The sequence below is a fragment of the Cylas formicarius genome, unplaced genomic scaffold (assembly GCF_029955315.1).
Source record: "Cylas formicarius isolate icCylForm1 unplaced genomic scaffold, icCylForm1.1 PGA_scaffold_8__14_contigs__length_24414737, whole genome shotgun sequence".
NCBI classification, from domain to species: domain Eukaryota; kingdom Metazoa; phylum Arthropoda; class Insecta; order Coleoptera; family Brentidae; genus Cylas; species Cylas formicarius.
This window is the reverse complement of record NW_026844361.1, coordinates 11,589,538-11,614,126: the sequence shown is the minus strand read 5'-3', so window position 1 is coordinate 11,614,126 and position 24,589 is coordinate 11,589,538. Positions and strand designations below refer to the sequence as shown.

General features: G+C 32.1%; 3 protein-coding genes across 11 annotated transcripts in view; 2 read left to right on the top strand and 1 right to left on the bottom strand.

Moving 5' to 3' along the window:
• Window positions 1-184: 184 nt before the first annotated feature.
• On the top strand, window positions 185-19,324 carry LOC132706140 (fibronectin type 3 and ankyrin repeat domains protein 1). 5 transcript variants are annotated; one of them, XM_060677292.1, is made up of 8 exons: window positions 185-254; window positions 317-422; window positions 529-675; window positions 728-928; window positions 2,514-2,716; window positions 3,470-3,622; window positions 4,783-4,928; window positions 18,703-19,324. In XM_060677292.1, the coding sequence occupies exons 1-7, from the start codon at window positions 188-190 to the stop codon at window positions 4,893-4,895; spliced, it is 990 nt and encodes a 329-aa protein (XP_060533275.1). In that variant the 5' UTR covers window positions 185-187; the 3' UTR covers window positions 4,896-4,928; window positions 18,703-19,324. The 5 variants fall into 5 exon arrangements, with proteins under 5 accessions (XP_060533275.1, XP_060533274.1, XP_060533273.1 ...); XM_060677291.1 differs by lacking the exon at window positions 18,703-19,324 and adding an exon at window positions 14,678-15,224; XM_060677290.1 differs by lacking the exon at window positions 18,703-19,324 and adding an exon at window positions 5,098-6,404.
• LOC132706134 (E3 ubiquitin-protein ligase RNF8-like) lies at window positions 7,752-17,847 on the bottom strand. 3 transcript variants are annotated; one of them, XM_060677279.1, is made up of 8 exons: window positions 17,633-17,847; window positions 17,467-17,577; window positions 17,168-17,410; window positions 16,481-17,116; window positions 11,261-11,464; window positions 10,951-11,210; window positions 8,571-8,654; window positions 7,752-8,522 (listed from the first exon to the last, which is right to left on the bottom strand). In XM_060677279.1, exons 1-8 carry the CDS (start codon window positions 17,702-17,704, stop codon window positions 8,468-8,470), a joined length of 1,665 nt encoding a protein of 554 aa, XP_060533262.1. In that variant the 5' UTR covers window positions 17,705-17,847; the 3' UTR covers window positions 7,752-8,467. The 3 variants fall into 3 exon arrangements, with proteins under 3 accessions (XP_060533262.1, XP_060533261.1, XP_060533263.1); XM_060677278.1 differs by having other exon boundaries at window positions 7,753-8,522; window positions 17,165-17,410; XM_060677280.1 differs by having other exon boundaries at window positions 7,758-8,522; window positions 8,571-8,627; window positions 17,165-17,410; window positions 17,633-17,846.
• Window positions 19,325-19,626: 302 nt separating the features above from the next.
• Window positions 19,627-24,589, top strand: part of LOC132706138 (cytochrome P450 4C1-like) — a 22,405-nt gene continuing 17,442 nt past the window's right edge. For all 3 annotated transcript variants that reach the window (XM_060677285.1, XM_060677284.1, XM_060677286.1), the window contains exon 1: window positions 19,627-19,760. The gene's annotated coding sequence lies outside the window, so the exon portion shown is untranslated. The remainder of the gene's footprint in view (window positions 19,761-24,589) is intronic.

The window sequence follows — 24,589 nt, the reverse complement described above, 5'->3', positions numbered from 1 at the left end:
ATAGGACTCCCCCTCGCAAACTTGTATATTTAATGTGGATGATATGAAGACTTAATTAGATCTGAGAGAAACCCGAGTTATGATCTCGATTCTACGCATACGCATTTCGAATGGAGTTTTTTTTATATTTGCACTAAATACACCTTTAGTGTTACAGATTTATACCTAACTTCTAGTTGTAACGACAATGTTTACGTGTTTGACTTTCGTACGGCAATCGACAATAAAAAACTTATCACCAAGATGTCTTCGGGGTAAGTAATTTATACTCTAATCTCATGACAAAATAATATAGCTATAAGATATTATTCAATAGCTATATGGTTTTATCATACAACAATCCAAGGCAAAAGTGACTTGGACGGAAGGATCTATAAGGAACACGTGTTTACCGTTGGAGTTATTGATTTTATAGTTTTTGCGTGAGTTTTACCTTTACATTTGCAACGTTTGTTTTATCGATAAGAGACAACTTATATACTCTCCTTATAAGATGAGATTTTAATATATACTGTTATATATGAAAAGACCAGAGGTTATAGAGCGAAGTTCCAACAGTATAACTTTCCTGTGGAAACAGTTTTTCTGTGAAAATGAAACGACTACACGAGTTATTAAGACACCATTCAAATTGCAAGTTTTAGATCATCTAAACGAATGGAAAACGATTTATTTGTGAGGAAATGCAGGGTTACTGTTACTCAGGACTCTGATATCCCCTTTTTAGTGGCTACGGAAGTCGATACAAAGTGGAACGTTTAGCACCGTGCGTTTGCTATAGTTTCAGAACAACTTGCGAAAGGCCGGAACGTTGGGTTTATTTTAAAGCTGCGACAGAAAATATCGGACCTTTCACATTGGCAATGCACATCGAACGTGCTGTAAGGTTAGGAAAAACATCGCTCATTAGAAAAATCGCGGCGGTCAAGTAAGGGAAATAATTTCATTACGTTTGAGTTAATATAGAAAAAAACTTAATCATGAAAGTTGTCAGGATTCATTTGTACAGGGTGATACATTATAAATAATTATACCTGTTTCTAGTTTGAATTTTCTCGACTAAATTATCAAGCCATGAATTCGGGAGCACCAAATTTTTATATAAACTTTCTCCCCACTTAGCTGGAAAATCAACAAATAGATTCTACATCTTCTTCTTTGCTTCTATGGCCAAGGGGATTACTTACTCCTATTGCGATCGTTTAAGGTGTCGACAGTATTGTTATTTAACTGTGATCATAACAATGTAGAAATAAAATTGATATTTATATACACTATATAAACATTACCAATAATTATTAGTGTATCTATACAACACATACTTAGACGCGGTTACATTGCAAATGCGGACACCATTCATTTATTCTGTTTCGATATTTACATTATTTATTTCAGTCCCAATTCCTTCTTTTATTATATTGTTTTCTTCCCTATTACAACAAATTTTATTTTTTAATTGACCCGATAAAATTCTAGACTGTTAACTGGCCATATCGTTGTTCCGGTGTCTTTTAACCCATTCTCTATATTTATTGTTGTTAATTTAGCAACATCATGTGGAAGCGCTCCATTATGTTGCCAAGTAATTTATCTATAAACTCTTCTACGTCTTGTGATGTAATCCTTATTGATTCCTGTCCGTATAAAAGATGAATCGTTCATGAAAATATGAAAATACCCACTGGTCTGTTATCATATATATACTTATGTTCTGTAGTGTTCTCCATCAGGTGCTGCATCGTCACGATTTAAAAAGATGCCGTTGGTTTTTCTTTAAAATCCTACAGATTTTTCTAAACCTATTTAAACAGTTGTCTAGTTCTTCAGCCTGGTTTGAAATAGTTTGAAATGTTTTTCTCCTTTTTAAGCGTGTGTTTCTCTGAAACACGTTTAAAAGCCTTTCTAGAAGGTATAAACGTGGATTTTTGTTATTTTTAATATATAGATTGAGGATTTCAATTTTTTTTTGTGAAACTTTTTTTATTTATTAAATTAAATTTTATTAAACTCTTATTTCTAAAATCGGTAAAAAGGTTAGGGGGTATTTTCAAGTAATAGCTTTCCTATTTCAAATGGAACACCCGTATATCGAGACATTCTAGGCGTAATATTTCACCTCTCACCATTTTCAGCTCGAAATATAACTAACGATTTCTCCAACTGAAATGGATCTACTTGATATTTTGAAAATAATTATTTGCAGGAAGTAAAAATTTAAATATAGAATAGAAATAAAAACTTTCAGTCTATTGAACAATTAAAAACCGTTACATTAGATGCAAATGATATTCTGGTTAGTTTAAAATTAAAAAATACACTTCAACACAACTTTCTAAAGAGAATGAGACCGAAAACAACCCCACTTTGTCACTGTTGTCATTCAAAACATCCCTGACCACATATCAAAAGTTCTTAAGGAATATAATGTTAAAACCATATTCACCAGTTGTCTAAAAATTTCTCAACACCATCAACGACAAAATTCCATTTGCGTCGCAGCACCACTCTTTTAGGCCGATACTACTGAATACGGAGAATAGAGAAAATAAAACACCCTTATTGGAAGCAATCGATGTCAACGACATTCAAATGGTTCAGTTGTTAATAAGTTTGGGAGCCAATATAAATAAGCCTTTGGAATACGGGAAAAGGACACCTTTAATGATCGCGGTTTTCAAAGGGCATCTCGACATTGCCTCACTTCTAATGGAAAAAGGTTGGTCTAACACCTATGCAATGTAATACCAACGCTGGCAGAAAGAATTCGGGCTTTTAATTGCTGCTATAATTTAACCGTTTCTGGGTGTAAGCAATCTGATAACATTGAACAGACCCCGATGAACCTGTAAAATGGATAATGGAAAAATATAACTATCCACTCGTACCAAACACCAACCTGGAAAAACATACCCTGCAGCAGAATGTAAATTGTAAACAACAAACAGCAATTTGTATTGTACTGTATTTGTATTGCCGCGTATCTTCAAAATACAAGATAACAATTACGCCCTGTTGGCCATTTCCGTACACTTAGTAATTTTTTATTCAAATTTGTAGGACTTAAATAGAGACAACTAAAATGCGCAACTATAAATTAATAACAGTAAATAATAAGTGGTTAAAAAATTCTCCAAAATCTATTTTTTATCTCCAAAATACCCCAGGAATGTTTGTTACATTTGTTATAAACAACTGGCATGTGGTTCGAGTGGATGTAAAACCTAAAATCCTGCTGAAATAATGGCAGGATATCCGTCATATTATAAGATGAGACTTTGAAGTAAACGATAAGGTCGGAACAGAATTGCTAAACAACTTTTCTTAACATTTGGCTCAATTTTTTGAAATAAGGGTACTTTACTCTTGTGCAAATTTTGCATTTTCTGTCCTAAGCTGTACGCTGTTTGACTTGACTGTACGATCATGGAACTTGCACCAACTTTTGACAATATACAGCCACATTTTACAGGTGCTAATATTTCCGCTGTCGATGTCAACGGGTTAAATCTATTGCATTACGCCGTTGATTCTAACGAATTAGCTAACGTCACCTTCGCACTCAATACCGATTTGGATGTCAACGATAAAGATTGCAGTGGTTGGACTCCTCTACTAAGAGCAGGTGTGTTAAGGCCAGGTTTGGCAGTTTCGTCGAACTTATTTTTTGCTTTATGTATTTCGTTACTTTATAATAATGCCTTGTAACAAGATTCGAGAATTAGTAGTAATTGGTCGGTGACTGTGATCCGTAGTGATCTTGTCCATACAGAGCTTTATCTATCTATTGCCTCTGGTACATGTGCGGTTGTTTCTTTCTCTTCTTCATAGATGTCTCTCCTACCCCTTTCTTCTCTAGCTTAGCAAGTCTTCTTGAATATTAAATTGAGACTTAAATAGTGAAGGTGCTGCCCAAGACACAGGAAAAAAAAGGTATGGATATCAGACCAGTACAGAAAGTAAGATAGCTTCGTAGTGGGAATGTGACGATCGCCCAAGTCAGCAATCTTCTACCGCGACCATGAGCAGAACGTACATGAATTCTGAGCAGGTCGTTAGGAAGAAGGAAATACTCTCAATAATGCTATATTAGAATGAGACGAAAGATGAGGAAACCAAAGATGACCAACTGGAAACTCTTAGTTTACTTACCTAATTTAGGAATTTCGGGTCACGCAGCACAATGAATTGCAAATAGTAGAACTTGCAACATCACGGACCAACCGAAACATATGTTGTCACGATGATTAAGCAGTAGGACCACTCTGTAGAAATGAAATGCTGTTCAGTAGAGGAAACCAAACTGAGATTGCTTAAACGCTGCGTCTGGTCTGTGCTCCTGTATGATGCTTTTGAAATGTTGATAGTGTTTCCAACAAAGTGTTTTAGAAATGCTTCAAAAAGCTGGACATAATTATAAAACGTAAATTCGAATATAGAGTCAGTTCAGTTTGCAGTCCAGGGAAAGATCTTAGGCAGAAGAGGTTCTGGTTGAAAAACCTGAGAAGTTGATGTTTACCAGACATTCAGAAGAAGAAGAAATGTACCTGTCCATTATTCTCCCTTGCACTTGCACTATCGCCATCACAAAATAAAATCCTTTTTCAATTTCTTTTCGCGGATCTTGGTGCTGTTAAAATTGCTTCAACCAAACCTTTCCATTTCTTATGAGATACCCTTTTATCGGTTTGTTTTATTATTACTTTATAGTCTTTGGGAAAAATTCGGTACATTTTACGACCAGATGGTATTTAACTTCCATTAAGAGCCTGAATTTGATTTCAGCAATACTCGGCTGCTCAGATGTTATTTTAAAGGTCTTACTCGAACACGGAGCAGATGTAAATGTCAATGACAAATTCGGATTAAACTATAAAAAACAACGTGCACTTCCGTAACAATGCCATTGTCAATAGCAACGCGAATTATTGGTAAGTTGTTTCTACTATCTATTCAAAGAGTCAGTTTCATTTATATTCTACGCTGTCTTAAGTCCCGACGATAAAGTTTATCTTTTAAAAGTTAACACGCACGGGATTAAAAAAAATTGAAATCCTGTACGTTCAGATGTAGATAAAGCTCCTTTACGATGCTCTCCAGTCCACAGATCCGAAAATATTGCAATAAGTGGTCCAGTTCTGATATCGAGGGTATTACAGGGTGAGGGAGGATTTTAGTTCTACAGGTTGGCTTGAACGTTTTAAAGTTTTTCTGGTGAAGCAAGAGATGTTAACAAACCAAATTGCTTTCGAAAAATCGTCACTGGGCGGGGCAAGTTCATAGCGCGAAACAGCTTTTTATTACAAAAGGAAAGAGCTTCGCGGTTTCGTGTGGTAAAGGGACGCATTGGACCACTATGAAACTTTCTCAAAATCGACGTAATTTAATTGTGCATGCACCCTGTATAAAATGTCCTTCACATCTCGTCGAACTTCAAAGTTACAGCAAACATCGGGAAATATTAAAATTTGCACAAATAATAGCGTTGTTGAATGATATTTTTTCAAATATCTCGCGCCCTGAATAATTGACGAAACCTGACACTCTCTCACGACACGGTTTACGATATTGTTCAAATAAAATTATTCTATTTTTAACAGTTTTTGATTTATCGCCAATAATTTAAACAGAGAGAAGCACATCGAGAATATGAAATTTGTATTGAGAAAAAATAAACAAACAAAAATAACGATTTTTTTACTCAAAGAATAATGTATGCCTTTTTGTTTTTCGTTTTTTATGCCTATATTAGTGTTTATTAGTTTTCTATTTTTATATAAAATAAGTATATGTACTTACCTACATATTTTTTTACAGCGTAGTTCTGCTTATAGAGTACTTATTTTCTGGTCTATTATACCCAATTAAATTATCCAACCAAACAACCATCACCGCGACTCACCAATAGACACGTCCCTCTTTTAGCTCCGCCCCTCTCAAACCATGCATAAGCAAGTAAAGAGTTCAATGATTTGCAAATTGCACAGAGTAAAGGGCGTCTGACAAAGTACTACTAACTAAATTTTAATGCCTAATGAATAATACTTATTTTGGCCGCCTATTGCTTTTAGAGCAACATCATTTTTTTAAACGAATTTACAAAACTCCAAACGACTTAAAGTCCAGTTGCACTTTGTAAAAGGTGACTTTTTTCGCTACTCCAAAAGTTGTTCATAATTGAAAACATTCTTTCTTCTTCTGTATTAGGTAGGACACAGTGCAAACGCAAGCATCAAACATATGTCATTACACCCCAATTGCTTTTTTGTACAATTATGAAAACATTGACACCATTAGCTCACCAATCTTTCCACTTTTCATTGGTTACAAATGCCTTAATTAAAGATATTTCGTCAAATACTTCATCTTCATTTACTAATGTTTCACTCGAAGTAATACCTATTTAAATGTATCCATCACATTTTTCCATCCGTGAATCAATACGTGAAAAAAAATTATATATATATATATATATATATATATATATATATATATATATATATATATATATATATATATATATATATATACATATATCGTAGAAGATGCCAAGTGAGACTTAGGCGAAACGTCTGCATATATATATATATATATATATATATATATATATATATATATATATATATATATATATATATATATACTGTACTGTAGAGCCTATTGGCTAGATTTATCATAAGATAAGGTCATAAAAATATTGCCTTTACTTTTTTCCCATTTGGCTTTAATTGTAATTTTTAAACCGACAGAAAATTATATATATAATATATATATATATATATATATATATATATATATATATATATATATATATATATATATATATATATATATATATATATATATATATATATATATATATATATATATATATATATATATATATATATATATATATATATATATATATATATATATATATATATATAATATATATATATATATATATATATATATATATATATATATATATATATATATATATATATATATAAGTATATATATATATATATATATATATATATATATATATATAATATATATATATATATATATATATATATATATATATATATATATATATATATATATATATATATATATATATATATATATATATATATATATATATATATATATATATATATATATATATATATATATATATATATATATATATATATATATATATATATATATATATATATATATATATATATATATATATATATATATATATATATATATATATATATATATATATATATATATATATATATATATATATATATATATATATATATATATATATATATATATAGATGACACTATACTCCGGGATATCATCCGTTCGCTCGTTGAACTCCGACTGGACTCGAAGTGTTCGAAGTGTTTTCGGAGCGCAAGCATTGAAGATGCCAAGTGAGATTTTGGCGAAACGTCTGCAGGATTCCAGTCGGAGTTCAACGAGCGAACGGATGATATCCCGGAGTATAGTGTCATCACATTTTTCCATCCGTGAATCAATACGTGAGAATATATATATATATATATATATATATATATATATATATATATATATATATATATATATATATATATATATAACCTAATACCAAATACCTAAAGTTCTTGGAGGTGGTTTATCAGTGTTGTAGAACGATTTCTGCAAAATGGAAATAGCATATTTTGCAGCAAACGGAAAAAAAAACAGTGTAGGTCTCAAACGATACGTCGATACAAAGTAAACCTTTTTTCAAATGTTACACCATGAGTGAAATTTAACTCGTAATTCACGTAGCATACGTTTTGAGCAAAAGAATAAAAAACGGAAACTTTTTGAAATGTTAAGTAGTTACACTAGTAAAGTTTTTAAATCGTTACAATTTTATTTGTATCAATAAAGATAGTGAATACGGCGCATCTAAGCGAACCAAAACAATAAAATTTGGTTAGTTCCTTTCCCAGATTTAGAAAACGAAAGAATTTACAGGGTGTCCCATTTGAAAAATCCAATAAACCGTGTTTCCAGAACTCTCGTACAAAATCTTATTTTTGAAACGTTCTATATGCTACGCAAGGGTCCAAATAGTTTAAAAATCTAGGGAATTATTTTTTCTTCTCTTACATCACCCTGTATAATTTCCCTTCACCAGATATTGCTAATAGGTCATAATTTGCTTAAAAACTTTTGTGTAGTGCGAGTATAATATTCGCATTTTTTTTGACTTGTAACAATTGCGATAATTTTTCTGTCATTTATTAGAAATCGACTTTAAAATTACAGAACTCGATGCGACAGCTAGGTTATAGATGGGGGAAATACTGTAATTTACCGTGCGATACCACAGAAAACAAAAGACCATCACTGGATGGCTTTGAAAAAAAAAAAAAACTTTACGGGTATTTAAATGGTATATTTCGTTAACGAACCAAAAAAAAAAAAACGCAGATTAATTTCGCATCAACTTTAACCGTAAGGGCAACCGTTGGCCCAGTGACCTCTGTCGCCGCATTTGAAGCATCTAAAAAAAAAAAAAAGAACATTCCAGCCGTCGTACATGCAAACGTACCTTCCATATCCACCAAAATAAGCTCCCGGTCTGCCATTGTACTCATATTCGTAATCCCTAGAAAGTGATAAAAGAAGAATTGTCCTAAAAAAGAGACGCGTATCAAGTAATTAACTAATTTCGGACACTTCACAGGCCGACCGGAACAACTCTGGCATAGTTAAGACACAGATGATCCCAGTACACAGCTCGGGTGCTCTTGGCTTGACTTAGCTCCGCCTTTAGGAAGAGAAAGTATCACCTTTTTTGTATTTTTGAAGATAGGTGGTTGCTCAGTCGGAAGGTGTTGTTTTTTTTTTTCTAATTTTTCGATTGAATTCGAATATTTAGACAGCGCGTTACCTTTCTGGAATGACGTCATTTTTGGTTATTTTCATTTTCTCAAAATTAAGTAATACATTATTTTAACACCAGACAGCAAAACAAAATTCAAATGTAAGATCACCATGTATATTGGCTTTTTTGATGAGATAAAATGTGACTGACAAATTCTAAAATAAGATTGAAGCAATAAAATGGAAAAACCGTTATAGAGTGTAAACTTTTTTTTACATATACTTTTGATCATTTGGAAAATATTTGTTATTTTATATTGTCTCTATGAATCATGTGTCTGTGTTTGTCTTCTAAAATTGTAATTAAAGATACCTGAGTGAAACAAAAATGATACAGTTTGAGACCCCTAACCTGGTTAGTTAGTTAGATCAAGAAGTTATGGGACATAATTCTGCCTATTTCTACTCATTCTTAATCAGCTTATATTCGCTGAAGCTAAAGTCAAATTTTGCTCATACCTACTTTAAACTGTGTTACTTAGGATTATTCATTACAAGGTTCTATACTTGCATCACAACTAGAGCAATTTTATGTTAACATGTTTTAGAAAAGTAAAAAAAACTTTTACTTAGACAATATTCAAAATTGAAATATTTTTATCAAATACACACTTTTCGAGACATGTTACGAGACTACCTAAATAATCAATTTCCTTATTGTTGGATTCATGATGGGACATCTTGACTGCCTAGGGGTCCAGATTTCGATACTATTGATTTTTGTGTTTCGAGGTATATGAAGACGCTAGTGGGCGAAAAAGTAGTTCATATTCATGGAAATCTTTTTGAACATTTATTGCCGAATAAAAATCTTTCTTACAATAGTTTTCGTATTTCATTTTAGTTTAAAATTAAATTTGTATTTTCATAAAATTGTTTTCAAGTTTTTTTTAGTCTCTTGCTGTAACCATCTCAAAATAAGTAATATTAAGAACGCTGTACTATCACATTAGCTTTATTATAAGCATTATCTATTTTTTTTTAAATTCAATATGTACTGAAAATTTCAACCAAAACTTTGTAAACATCTGTTAATGGCCATGCTGGTTTTTGAAAGAAGCGATGTCATTGGTTATAAACGAATTTGTAAATCTCGCGCGTGCGCACGTTGAATTGACCTCAAAATTTTTTCTTAGTTTTATTTTTTCTTCTTCTTCTCCCTTTTATTATTTATTATACCATCAACCAATTATACATTATATAAGTTGATGTCCTTATTTAGTTTTGTTGGCAAGCGACATTAAAAAATTGATATGAAATACAAAAAAACATTTATAAGACGAGACAATAAATGGCAAATCTAAAAAAAAATGTGAGTTCACAGCCTTTGCCATAAAGTAAGATACCTGTTTAGCCTTATACTTACAGGAATAATTTGATGTAACAAGTTCACAGTCTGTGTAATAAAATAAAGCAATTTAGAATAATGCAAAAAGAATTTCATCAATTAACAAAATTATGACATAGTTCGCAGCCTATGTAATAAAGATGAAAATGTAGTTTTTTTTTAATTTATGCCATAAAAAATAAAATTTTAAATATTTTTTACTGAAAACTGAAAACAAGGTGTAAAAATCTGCTTACGCTAAGGCGCGAAAAAGTTAGGAAGTATCAAATGCGCGAAAAGTATTATCTGCCTCGAAATTATTCACGAAAATTCATTTCTCATTTTAAAAAAGTCCGATTTGCCAAATTTTGTGCGAAAAGCTCGACTATTTCAGGGATTATTTAAAAAAATAAAAATGAACTTGAAACTTTGACACCTTGTATCTCGGTTGATATTAACTTTTGTACTAAGGTCTGTTTCAGTTAAATTTTGGGGACACCCTGTATATGGCGTACCATTATCATTTATATCTTTTACGTGAGCGTATATGCGTGTTCTACCTTCAAAAATATCGTAATTTTTTACTATTAGGTTTTGGTACGTATTATATCATCGATATCTACGATATATACTCTATCAATGACTCAGCCTGTGCGTCGGTGGGCGTTCCCGAGCTGTGTGTGTGTGTGTGTTTTTTTTTACGCAACATTTCGCTTACAAATCCTCGTAGTCGTCGTCGTAGTCGGAATCGCTTTCGCTGCCGCTCGATGACGATGACGAATCAGCTATGGTAATAATGGGCGGTGCTTCGGGAGTCGCCCTTTGCGCAGTACCATTTGCCTGGTTCCTGGCGCTCCTCCTCGCCGTACTGTTTTGGTTCGGCTTCGATTGTGCGGCCATCTGCTCTACGAGCAGTGCCCTTTCAGCCAATGATTTTCTCCTTTGTTCCTTGACCTCCACGCACGAATTCTCGACGAACTGAAACGAACTTTGCCGAGTGTTGTTCGATCGAACTTCCCGCCCGTTACCTTCTCTATAAAATTATCCAAAACCAACGTTCTGATGGAGAGGGTGATTTTTTTGCGGCATATCGGACATTCCGATTTCTTCTTTTTCCACATTCCGATGCAGTACTCGCAAAACGAATGCGAACAATCCAACGTAACCGCTTTTATAAACAAATTGGCGCATATCGAACACATCATCTCCTCTTCTACGTCATCAAGCTGATTCTGAAATGCATTCGATAGTGTAAACCAAAGGATTAGACCCGGAGGCAAATTGGCATTAGGATAATGGACATTCGTGAACAATGATTCGGTAGAAATGTTAAGAGGTTAGTAGGAGGATTTTAGGAAGAATATATCGAGCACTGCATAAATACAGACTCTATACTCCAGATAGTAATGGAACTTCCAAAAATCCACCAAGATAATGTATGAATCAGACCTATCACCAGTTCGAGGCAATCTACAGCCAGTAGCTTAAGTAAATTTCAGCTTCAAATAAGTGCAGATACTTCAGACAAGTTTGTTAGCTTTGACGTGGAAAGTTGTACGTTTGTTTTACGTATGAGATGATGGCATATTATGCTTCTGCTGCTGCTTGCTGACGTTTCGACAATTGTCCTGTTCGCTTCCTCAGAGCTTAAGTGAAACTGGCTCGCGTTCTACTCTGTACTTGACACTTTGCAACGCAAGCATGCAGACCGATCACACAGAAAGGACTGGACCAATATCATAGTATCATGTCAGATACATCTTGTGGACTATGAACTTTCGCTACTTTCCGAATTTTTTAGGCAATATAGGCAACTATTTAACTGAGGTGGCTTTTAATTGATGAAAACCCATTTAACAAAATAAATAAGAACTAAAAGTTCAGATTTTCACGAAATTATATATTTTTACATGGCAATTGTTTGGACAACACCGTGTCTTTATCAAATGCAATATTACCAAACAACCTGCTACTATATATACTGATAAATGAATGTGAGAATTTAAGTTCAATAAAGGAGAGGTATTTAAATCTAATTGATCGTTAAACAATACATTTGAATGTCTCATTTTGTTAGCTCCATGGCTTCCAATAAATTCAATTTTCTACTTTTTGTGGCTGTATGTAAAATATCAAAATTGTCGTCAAAAATGTGTTTTTCTGTGTTTAAGTGTGTAGTATAATTAGAATCTAGACTATTGTTTTCAAACGCTCTTTTATGTTCGTTAATGCGTTTCTTGAAGGATCTACCTGTTTGTCCAATTTAAATTTTGGCACAAGATCCGCATTTCAACCTGTAGACACCTGATTTCGTTTTATTGTTTTTTAAATATTTTCCTATTGTGTTGTTAGTTCTGAAAGCTATTTTTGAAACACATTTTGACAAATGACAAACAAACTTTTACTTAAAGGATGTTCTAATATGATATTTTCCTAATTATCAATAAAAATTTCGGCTAAAAAAGGATTAAGTGGGTTTCCCATAATCAAATCTTCCTTGGTAAATGTATCCATTAAATTCAAAATAATTTTGGTCTAAAGATACCATTAAGCAATCTAATAAATCTCGTTTCACCATTGGGTTAACCTGTTTCCGAGTTAGGATGAAACAGACTAAATCTATCACATCCATAGGTGGAATACTGGGAAATAAGTTTTGTACATCAAAAGACAATGGTGTTGCGTTAGAAAGGATTTTGATATATTTTTTTTTTGATTAATTTAATTAATGTTGAATAATTCAAAAGAATTTTTTATTGCAAATTTTGTTTAAAATCTGGGTGGAACTTTACAATATTTACTAATTTTGTTGAGAGTTTAACTGCTGGAGCTGTTACATAATACACGACTGGTCTAATGGGCATATCTTGTTTATGTAATTTCATAATTGTTAATAAATACTTGTCTCTGTCACTAAATAGTGTGGAGTTAGTAATTACTTTCTTGACTTGATACATTGGAAAAGTTCTGGTTTTATTGAGCTACAATAAGGTCGAAGCCAATGATAATTTGATGTGTTCATCAACTAACAACACCAAATGCATGTGGGATGTTATAAATAGAAATAGAGCAATCCATGCAAAAAAACCCTCATCAGATATCGTAACCTCTGAAAGGGTACTGCCACCAATATAGATCCCATTTCATATTCGGATAAAATTGAGCTATCCTCTCATTTTACGCTTACTGAACTTAGTTTTAATGAAGTTAGGGAAATCATAAATAGTCTCAAAAATAAAAATAGTCTATACGTATTTGGCATAAGCACTCGGTTAATAAAGTCTGTCAAGAATGAAATATTACGGCCTCTCAAACTTATAAATTTAAGTATTCAAGCCAACACTTGTCCAGACATTTTAAAAAAACCTCTAGTAATACCAGTATTTCAAACAGGTAACCCCGATGTTAAAAATTTCCACTTCAAATTGTTTCAAAAATTGTAGAAAAATATATAGCTATACAATTAGTTTAATATTTTGAAATTAACGGCATTTTTAATAATAATCAGTTTGGTTTTTGAAGAAATAACAGTTTCAGGCATTCTTAATTTAGTTTCAGATATTACAGCCTTCAATTGTGTCGATCATGGAATTCTTGTGCGCAAGTTAAAGGCTTACAATTTTTCAAATAGCAGTCTTAGTTTGATGCAATCTTACCTTAACAATAGATGCCAGGTGATAAAGTACTCTGGAGTGACATCAGCGAAGAGTGAGGTGAACATTGGAGTGCCCCAAGGCTAATTTTGGGCCCCATATTATTTTTAATATATATAAATGACCTTCCCCTTGTGGACCCTACATCTGTTTACACACTTTTTGCTGATGATACCACTGTGTCTGTTTCTGGGGATTTATAGGAGACACGTTGGAGAATTACAGGATCGCACAGGAAAAGGCTGAACACTGGTTTAGTGCAATTAAATTAGTTTTAAATAATAAAAAAACAGAGAGTGTGTTTTTCCATAAGAAATTTGTTGTGAATTTATGAACACACGGGTGTATTAAACTAAAATAACTTCATTAATAACGAATACACTGATCTTAAATTAACTCTCTCATGTTAGGTTAGGTTCTATTCTGCACCGTTTCCTCTTCTCTTCTTACAGTGGATTAATGACAAGTAATCACAACAAAATTTAAGTACAGTCAATTTTAATAAAACAAATACCAGAGGTCGGGACAATTTGGTTATTACCTATTGCCGTTTAGGGACGTGTCAGATTGGTCCGTTCATTTTTTTAATGCACTTCCAAATGCTGTTCGTAATTTATCATTTGAAATGTATAAACAAACAGGGAGACGATTTTTAATTAATCAGTATTTTTATTCTTTTGATGAATATTTTATTTTTATTTATTGTTTTTTTTTGATTTATTGTTTGACGTATGTAAATCATCTGTGATAGTAACATTAATAAAGTATTCATATTCGTATACTGTTTGAAAGGAGCGGAGCTCAAACGTTTGAGATATCAGCAGTTTATAGCAATCCAACAATATCAACTAGATTCGAAGAACATGAACTAAACAATCTTAGCTGCCACCAATATGGGAATGACGTATTCGAGACAATATTCACGCAATTCCTTTAGCTCTGCTCCCCTCAAGCAGTATATAAGCAGGTACAGAGTAAAATACGAGCCAGTTTCATTCAAGCTCTGAAGAAGCCAACAGGATAATTGGCGAAACGTCAGCAATTTCGACTCAGCAAAAACAGACGCAGGAGGAACCCGGAAGTTTTGTAAAAAGTAAATAAATAAATATAAAATAGAAAAATATGTATTAATATTTTATATTTATCTAATAGCAATAATACCGAAAGTAAAATGCAAAAGGAAGCTGGAAGTGCAGTCCCTAATTTCTTGGTTATTTATTTTTACAGGCATAGATCTAACCAAAACTTAAAGGCTCGACTGCTTGCCTAAAGTACAGGCTTGTTTGATACATAAACATTCATTTAAAAGCAGACCATTAGGGGATATTGCCCCACAAATATGGCAGAAAAATTATGTTGTAATTTTTTATATATTACTATTATTACTATCATGAAAACACACTTTTCATCAGACTATCATTCTTCTTAGTAAATTAAAGGAAAATAAATCTTTTTTTTATTTAGAAACTTTGGTCTCTTGCAATTTTTTCATAATTTATTTGATAAAAAAAATAGCGAACATCTTAAGGCGTCTTCTTATTGCTTTATTTGACATTGCGCAGTTAGTTTTACCACGAAATACGACTAATTTAATTTGTTAACTAACCATTCAAATGTTCAATATTAAAAATTTTGGTTAGAAAAATTGGCAGACAAATTACAGGAGAATTACATACCGATGCATCAAATGTATGCAGGATATTACAAGAACAAGATATATATTCACACCACATACAAAGGGCTCAATCTCTTTTACCCAGAGATTTTGAATCGCGGATGATTTTTTTGCAGTGGTTTGGTCATATGAATGATCTGTTTTTTTTTTGTTCAAAAATCTAGTTTCTCAAGAGACCCAGCTCAAAACTCAGTTTGCCATTAATGTTTGGTTAGGAATTATGTTGATGGAAAATTTTAAACATATATTAATGTTAAATATAATAGAGTACTACAGCTTTTATGAGGTTTGGATTGGAGATGTTGGACCATTTTGGTATTTTGTATAATTTCCTTGGTGAATCGTATAAATATGGCGGTTTGGCAACAATGTAAAGCTTAAAACTTCCCATCTACTCAATATGTAAACTGCAGGATTAGAGGTCTTTAAAGAAACCTGTAAGGAATCAATTTTTTCATTAATCAATACTCCAAAAAATCCTAAAATTATTTTGTGAAATATATGAAATCTTGTGGTTATTTTTAGGTGGAAATTTTCCCTTGTGTTGATTTATATTAAATTATGTATTTATGTTTATAACTTTAATTAAGTAATTTTCTTTACAGTGCAATCAAAGTCAGAAACAATTTTGAATCAATGTGAAGTGCAAATACTAACCAAGAAATCCTAATATCAGTTTGTGAAGCCTGTGAAATCTTATTGCTATTTTTAGGTGGGAATTTTCCTTTCGGTTGATTTATTGTGAGTGTCCTACGAAAAATTCTGACAGACCTAAATTCCAAGCATTTTCGAAATATTTTCTAACATATTATACAAATTAAAAATGTTAAAACTTATTTTTTAAAACCTTCGAGTTATTTGAAGGTATATTTATAACCGAACCCTACACTTTTACAGGAAAAGAAAATTGCAAACTTTACCTGATTCCTCTGGCATTTCTCAGGGTTTTTAGTGCTGGAATTGCTAGGACCAGCTTCTTGATAGCTGGTAAGGGTCGTTTCCACATCAACTTCATTTATCGGAGCAGGTACATTATTCTCACTTAACAAGTCGTCAAATACACTAGTCGAGCCCGAAGAGGTAGACGAATTATTCACCGTAACAGTGACAGTGGTGGTAGTGCTAGTGGTAGAACCGGAATTAGTTTTGTCAGTACTATTTTCCTGCCCTGCCGGTTCTAACTTGTCAAAAGTGAGTCGATCTTGCTTAGCATTGAAGTCTGGAGCTTTAGCTTGTTCTGGAGGTAGCTTAATTTTTATTACCTTCATATCATTCTGATTGGCAGTGTTTGAAGTTTTAACAGTAACCTTAACCCTTTTGTTTCTGTTCTTGGGACTCACGAGCGCCACAGAACATGAGGAATTTTCAAGAGGCTCTGCCACATTCGATTTCGTCATTTCAATACATTTTTTGCCAATGTTACCATCAGGGCACTGAACTTCAGGGGAACATTTATTCACCTCAAATTCTATTGTGTTCATTAAACCACTTCCTTTATTTGTACTTTCAGCAGTACTGTTCGAATTATTAGAGCCCGTACAGCAGTTTATTGCTTGCTAAAAACAATAAATTATCAACGTTATAACTCGATCAAGTAATTATACCACAGTGTCTGTTTTCTCAACTTCCTTTAAAATATTGTCAGCAAGGTTGCTTAGAAACTCATCACTAACGCCATTTTCATCAAAACTGCTAAGGGTGGATGTACCACTCAAGCTGTCAATGTTAGCATTGGACTCTGGTTTGGTATGAAACTGGTAAATAAGACCCATGTTTACAATATCATTATGCTGCAAAGGAATTGTCTCGCCTTTTAAGTGTTGCGAGTTAACTAAGGTACCATTCGTGCTCTACAAGTAGATAATGTAAACTGCATTGCTGTAAAACCGACATAAACAGAATATACCAGATCAGTTAGAGACCACCCTAATGCTGTTTTCGTCAGGGTACAATGTTTCCTGGATATTATCTTGTTTTGTATCACATAATCGCATTCCAAAGCTCGTCCGATGCAAAACTATCACGTAGCGTCAATTAGTGTGACACTCTCAAATCTTACCTTTAGAGCTTACGGGACTTTTGAGAACTTCAATTATTTCGCTGGATCGAACGTTTTTAAGCACTGGATGTTCCAAGTCAGCCATCTAGGATGACCACACTTCGAAATATCACAGACACTAACAAAATTTCGGCCGATAATCTTCAAAAATGTTTTCGCAAATTTAAACAGCATGGTCCATGAATAAAAACAAAACCCACAAACATTGAAAACTGACGTATCTCTGGCATAGAACAATGCGGCCAAAGAAAAATGTACTCCATTCGGCCATACCATAGTATACATAATAAAATATCTTTGTTATTAAATTTGACTAGTTTTGGTAATTTTCTGATATTTTCTATTTGTTGACATATCTATTTACCAGGTGAATCAAACAATTAAATAATCTTTTAAAATAATTAAGTCCATACCTACATAATGGATGATTAATGGAACTCTATTATAATTTAAAAATAAACTGGTATTTTTGCGATGTGTTATTAAAAGCGTCTTATAAGATGACGTTTTTAATATAAATCTGTTTTAAAAAAACGACCAGATGATGTTTACAAACGAACGGAAAAATCTGGCTATGGTCCGCTAACAGTTCAGATATTAATCCCACAGAGAATCTTTGGAGGCTAATTGTAAAAGAAATATATAAAAGAAATTTCACAATTCTAATGAATTGCGGATAGCTTTAAATAGAAAAAAATATATATACGTCAATATTAAATTGTAACTAAATATATCACAGTTATTGGTCTTTATTATTTGTTGCTGGTTACTTTGACTATAAAAATTTGTGTTGAAGTTATTGAACTAAGCAAAACTAATAAATTCTTTAGGTAGGCACTGCATTGCGATGAGCTTAAATAACTTTTAATACAGTAGACCATTTAATAAACTTAAAGTAAGAGAATTTTGTTGCATCGGGATTTTATTCGGTGGTCTGTGGTGTTTTACCACATTGTACGGTTTTGAGAGGTTTGAATATAAGACTTTAAGTAATCCTGTAATATAAGGCTTCCACAATAATGGAAAGTATGAATTAACGACATGAAAGATGCGTAGCGTTTGATCAGATCTTTTATTTTCTAGAAATAGAGGCCCTGTCTATGCCGAGAATACGGAAAATTTGAGAATTTCCATTCAAAACGCGCATGCGCGTGGTTTCAAATCTAACCAATGAGCTTGCGGTATTCGACAACCAACATGGCCGCTGACAGATCGTCTATAAGTTTGGATGCGGAATTTTTACGGCAGTGTGTTTCCAAAATATACCTAGATCTCGCTAAATGTTCTGGAATATCGCGTTATGTGTGGGTTGAAGAGTTTTTTTTTGTTTTTATCTAAACAAGCTTCAAACATTTTTCATATCGTTATTGTGAAATTCCCTCGATTGTCCAGTTTTAGTTAGTTTAAATTTATTAAATATTTGTTGAATTAAAATTGTGTTATTTAAAGTAATCGTAATCGAAAATAATTTCCAGATTATCTCTTTTTAATTTTTTAACCAATCAAAGCGTGTTTCTGTGACTGATCACTATGGTAACGGATGAACTATATTATTATCACGGCAAATTTGTTGACATTTACAATGATAGTCTGCATTTTATTTGTTTGGGTGATTATTTTTATAGCTTGAATTACAAAGCTTAGATGTTTTCTATATTGATTATGTATAACTTGGAATGAGATTAATCAAGTGGTTTTATGTAATAAAATATATACAATATTAAGAGATGATTTTATTCACCGTTTTTTCATTTAGCACTTCGAATTTTGAGTAGTTGAGAACAATTCGAAACAAATTTTCTCTCTTCAAGCGAGAGCCACAACCAACAAAAAACAACAAACAAGTTAGAACCTTGTGGCGCCCCAAAATTAACACACCCAGTATTACTTTTAGCTCACGATCCTCATTGTGCACGATCACTATCTTCAGTTCTGCGAAAATTGTGCAACCGGAATGAAATATGTATTCAACGTATCCGATGGTAAGACAAACATAAAACGGCCATACTTTGAATTGCGTAATTTCACTCGCGAGGTAAACTTGATCTAGGATCGCTTGCCCCCGTTTTTACTTATTTGGCCGAAAAATCTAAACACACTTCAGTAGTAACAAAAGTTCGTTGGTTAAACATTCTTACCACGTAAGTAACATTTGCACTATTTTTCTTTTATGGATGTACTTTTAAGGTAATTTTGCGATGGAGTTCTGTGGTCGTTTAGTATTTTTGTACTATTTTCCAATCAAGTTCCAACAAGTGACGTTTTGAGAAAACACTGCCCATTCAAACTTATTGACGATCTGTCAGAGGCCATGTTGGTTGTTGAATGCCGCATAGTTGCTTCATGTATTATCAAGATGGTCTGCAAATAAAATTTTCCGAAATTGAACTTCAAAAATTTTACAAAAATCTGAAAATTATCTATAACTAGACTGTGTTTCGGTTGCCAGTTTCTTTTAGATGACGATGGGGCCGGAAAAACAGCTAAAACTTTTGTATTCGAGATTTTTTGACCTATTGTACAGAGTGTTCCCTATTTTTCGTGCAATATAAAACATGTATTCAGTCTCCTAAATTTGCAGATATACTATATTGAAAAATTTGTATACCAGGAAACGTGAGAGATCCAGGGCTATAAATTTACTCCAAACGTTTTTTGGATTATGTACAGTAGGGTGCTTCAAAAAAAAATTATATTTTTTTAGCTCTTACCCTCTCTCTTGTTTTTGATATGAAAAAAATCCTCACCAACTCTAGCGCAACTCTAAGGGGTCGCTATTTTTATTTCCCATTTAATTAACATGGGAAATATTCTTTTTTAACTAAAATTAAATTTACGTATAATGTTCGCAATTTTTTACAAAAAACTAATTTATATTGTTATAAAGTTGAGTCTTTAAGCTTTTCAAAACCGTATAACAAAATATGATCATCATTAAAAGAAGATTAATTACAGCCATTTAAAAATTACTTAATTTTGAACTTTTCAGAAATAGCTTCTAATAATTTTTTATCTACATAATTTCTCAAAATTTTTATCCTAATAGTCGGTGTTTTATTTCTATGGATTACGTATGGAATACGTAGTGTAGGTGGCAACACTAATTATATTAGATCATACGGTACAGTTGTCAAATTATCAGTGTTTGCGACACATATATTAAAAAATTATTGTGTTCTTTAAAGCTCACAGTAATTTCAATTATTATCAGTAGAATGGCTGAAAACAAAATTTATTTGGTTGGTTTTTCATGTAGAAAATTAAGTAAACGAAAATAACCGAGTATAAGAAAAGTTTTACAATTATTTTTCTACAAGCATACAGATTCTAACCTCACAATTCGACAGTGGGTGTGTAAAAAGAAAAACAAAAATATCATGAAAATTGTCGTTTTCTTGGGAAAGTTATTAGCCATAATTGGGAAACTATATAAAACGTGGGATTATTTAGCTTAAACAGTATCGTAAATTGTGCCGAGAGAGTTTCAGGTTTCATCTATTATACAGGGCGCGCGAGATATTTGAAAAAATGGTACTGGAAATCGTTATTATTTGTAAAAATGTTTGTATTTACTAAAGTTTGCTGTGACTTTGAGCCTCGTCGATACGCGAAACTCAATTTATTTATTCTATCAAAATTATGTTAATTCTCAATTACAGACAATACTAAATATTCCCTTGAATGACTTCGGAACTAAATTCTAAGATTATTGTGTTCGTCTATAATAACTAAAAACAGTGCAATGTCTGAGATATCAACGATTACAATTTTCTTCTGCAAGTACATTTCATCCTTCACTGCCCTCTGTTTTAACCATCCAATCAACCTCCGCTGTGTCTATGATTTTCTTGGAATATCCTCTAAAAGGGCGGACTGATAGCTTGCGTTGTCGGTCACTATCAGACGTTTTGTTACAATGTTCATTGGACTTTCTCACTATGCTGCTAGTTATAGACTTAAGCTGATTTAAACTTGTGAAGACGAAGAAGCCATTCGATGACAAAGATCAAGCATTTTGTGTTAATTTCTGTTGCTATGATTCAAGTAATCAAATCACCATTCTTAGATAAACTTATAAATTAAATCCGATGTCGAAGAGCTTAGTTTAGTTTTAAAGAGTATTTATAGCAGCTTCGATTGGCATGTCAATATCACGAAATTATAATTCTTTTACGAGTCGGTACGAGGCGCTTCTTGTCAATAACAGCTATTTTTATGATTTTCTCGGAAATTTTAAATATAATGGTATAAATATTTTTAGCTAGGAGCTTAAAAAACACAGCAAGTAGTGGAAACGGAAATTCGTTATAATTTATTATGAAGAAAACGAAACAAAAGCATCCGCTTAAACTAAACGCAATTGCTTTTGATTTGCTTGTTACTTCCGAAAAATGGATAAAATCGCCTTCAAATTTGGCAGGCAAATAGCGTTTGGTCCTCTAACGGAAGCTATTGAAATTGGGCGTTGGGGGGTCGGCAAGTATTTAAAAAAAAAATAAAAACTGCGGTTGCAAGGGTCTAAGGGAAAGATCATTTCTCGAAAACTGTTTATGGAATCGAAAAAAATCTTGAACGAGAACACGTAGAAGATTTGGCAACTTTTATTCTTCACAATTTTTCAAAAATGTGCAGTTTCGTTTACATACACAGCTACAATTTTGGTATTTAAGGTTTTCACCTATTGTACAAGGTGTTCGCAATATTCCGTGCAATATTTACAAACGTAATAGGTGCACCAAATTTGCAGCTACCGACTTCAGATTTGGCAGAGAAGTAGAAGTTCAGACCCAAATATAAACTATTAAAGTCGAGCGCAATTAAATACCGCAAAGTATTTTTTTTTAAATTTTTGAAAATTTTTTTTTGGTAATTTCTTTAACTGGCACACGCGGAGGATCTAGTGCTATAACATTGATTTCGATTTTATACAGGGTTGTTAAATTATAGGCAAAAATCTAAAAGACTTTGCAAATTGTTCTTTTCCAGAGTAAATTATTAACCGCAAATCAAAAATCGTAAAAAATATGGCTAATTTTTGTATTTGCGGTTTTCATCTGGCGTATGCGCTGTTCGAAATATTTGCAGAAAAATCATAACGAAAATTACCATTGCTCGCCCTCAATCTAGACGCGATGACGCCATTTAATATTACGACGTACAAAAAACAAGAATTTTCTCATTTACTATTACGACGTGCTGCATAGCTTCAAAAAACAAGTATTTTTTCAAAAAAACCGTTTTTTATATTTTACAGTAACTGAAAGTAAATTTCCAGCTTTTCCTCTTGGCTGATTTACCTATAGATATATAATAATAATAATAATAAAGAGCCTTTATTCGGTTTCGAAGGAGATATCTACAAAAATATATAACTGTGGGGGCGGCATCAAACATAGTTGTTCTCTTGCAACCCCCTAAAACGATTATATGACACAATTTAGCGAGGTGATTGATCTCAGTTGGAGAGGGAGTTTGTTGTAAGCCTTGATAGCACTGTACGTAAAACTGCGCTGAAACTGTGCCGAAGTATGTTTGGGAACGGTAAACAGCCCCCTATGGCGAGTATTAACCGAATGAATATCTGATCCACGAGTAAGTTTGTCAAAAATATACGTCGGACTTTTTTAATTAAGACTAAAAGCTGCGACTTAAAATGTTGGTCTAATGTTAGGCAGCGAGAATCCTCTAGGCTAGTAGATATATGATCAAATTTACGAATATTGTATGAGAATCTGAGACAGCATTCTGAAGACGCTGAAGACTAACCTTGTCCTTCTGAAGTAGGGCAGGCCAGTAAACTACCATACAGTATGAAATTGTGGAGAGAATTAAGGAATCGGTAAGTTTTTAATTTAATTGATGTGTCCAGAATATATTTATTATAGTAGAGAATCCGAAGCTTGTAAAACGATTTCTTTATCAATGAAGCTACGTGACCTTCAAAACGCAGATTATTATCCAAATGCAGACCCAGATTTTTGCATTCGGCAACTGGCCGTAAGAGAATGTCATTTAAGCAAATTTTGGCAGCGTCTAGACTAATTATTTTTCCTTTATCTTTACCAAAAATTATGAGTTGCGTCTTATTTTCTTTAAGTAACAGACCGTGATTACTAGAAATATCACTGAGAGCACGTAGGTCATTGTTCATATTATTAACGGCGGTATTAATTTGAGAGTAATTAAAAGAGAGATATACTTGGGTGTCGTCTGCGTACTGATGGGAGGAACAATGCTTAATAAATTTCCAGAAGTCGGAGGTATAAACGGAAAACAGGTCGGACCTAAAATACTACCCTGTGCTACACCTTTGGGAATATTTACATCATTGGAATAGCTGTTATTGAAGAATACTCTTTGACAAGGATCAGAAAAGTAACTTTTGAAAAACCGCAACGCACCAGCCCCCACACCAAAGTATTTCAGTTTCGGTGGTCCAAGGTGTCAAATGCCTTACTATAATCATATATATATATATATATATATATATATATATATATATATATATATATATATATATATATATATATATATATGTATATATATATATATATATATATATATATATATATATATATATATGTATATATATATATATATATATATATATATATATATATATATATATATATATATATATATATATATATATATATATATATATATATATATATATATATATATATATATATATATATATATATATATATATATATATATATATATATATATATATATATATATATAGCCCCCACAACAAAGTATTTCAGTTTAGCAAAGAGCAGGCGGTGGTCCAAGGTGTCAAATGCCTTACTATAATCATATATATATATATATATATATATATATATATATATATATATATATATATATATATAATATATATATAATATAATTAATAATAATATATATTATATATAATTATTAATATATATTAAATAATAAATAATTTATATAATATTATATATAT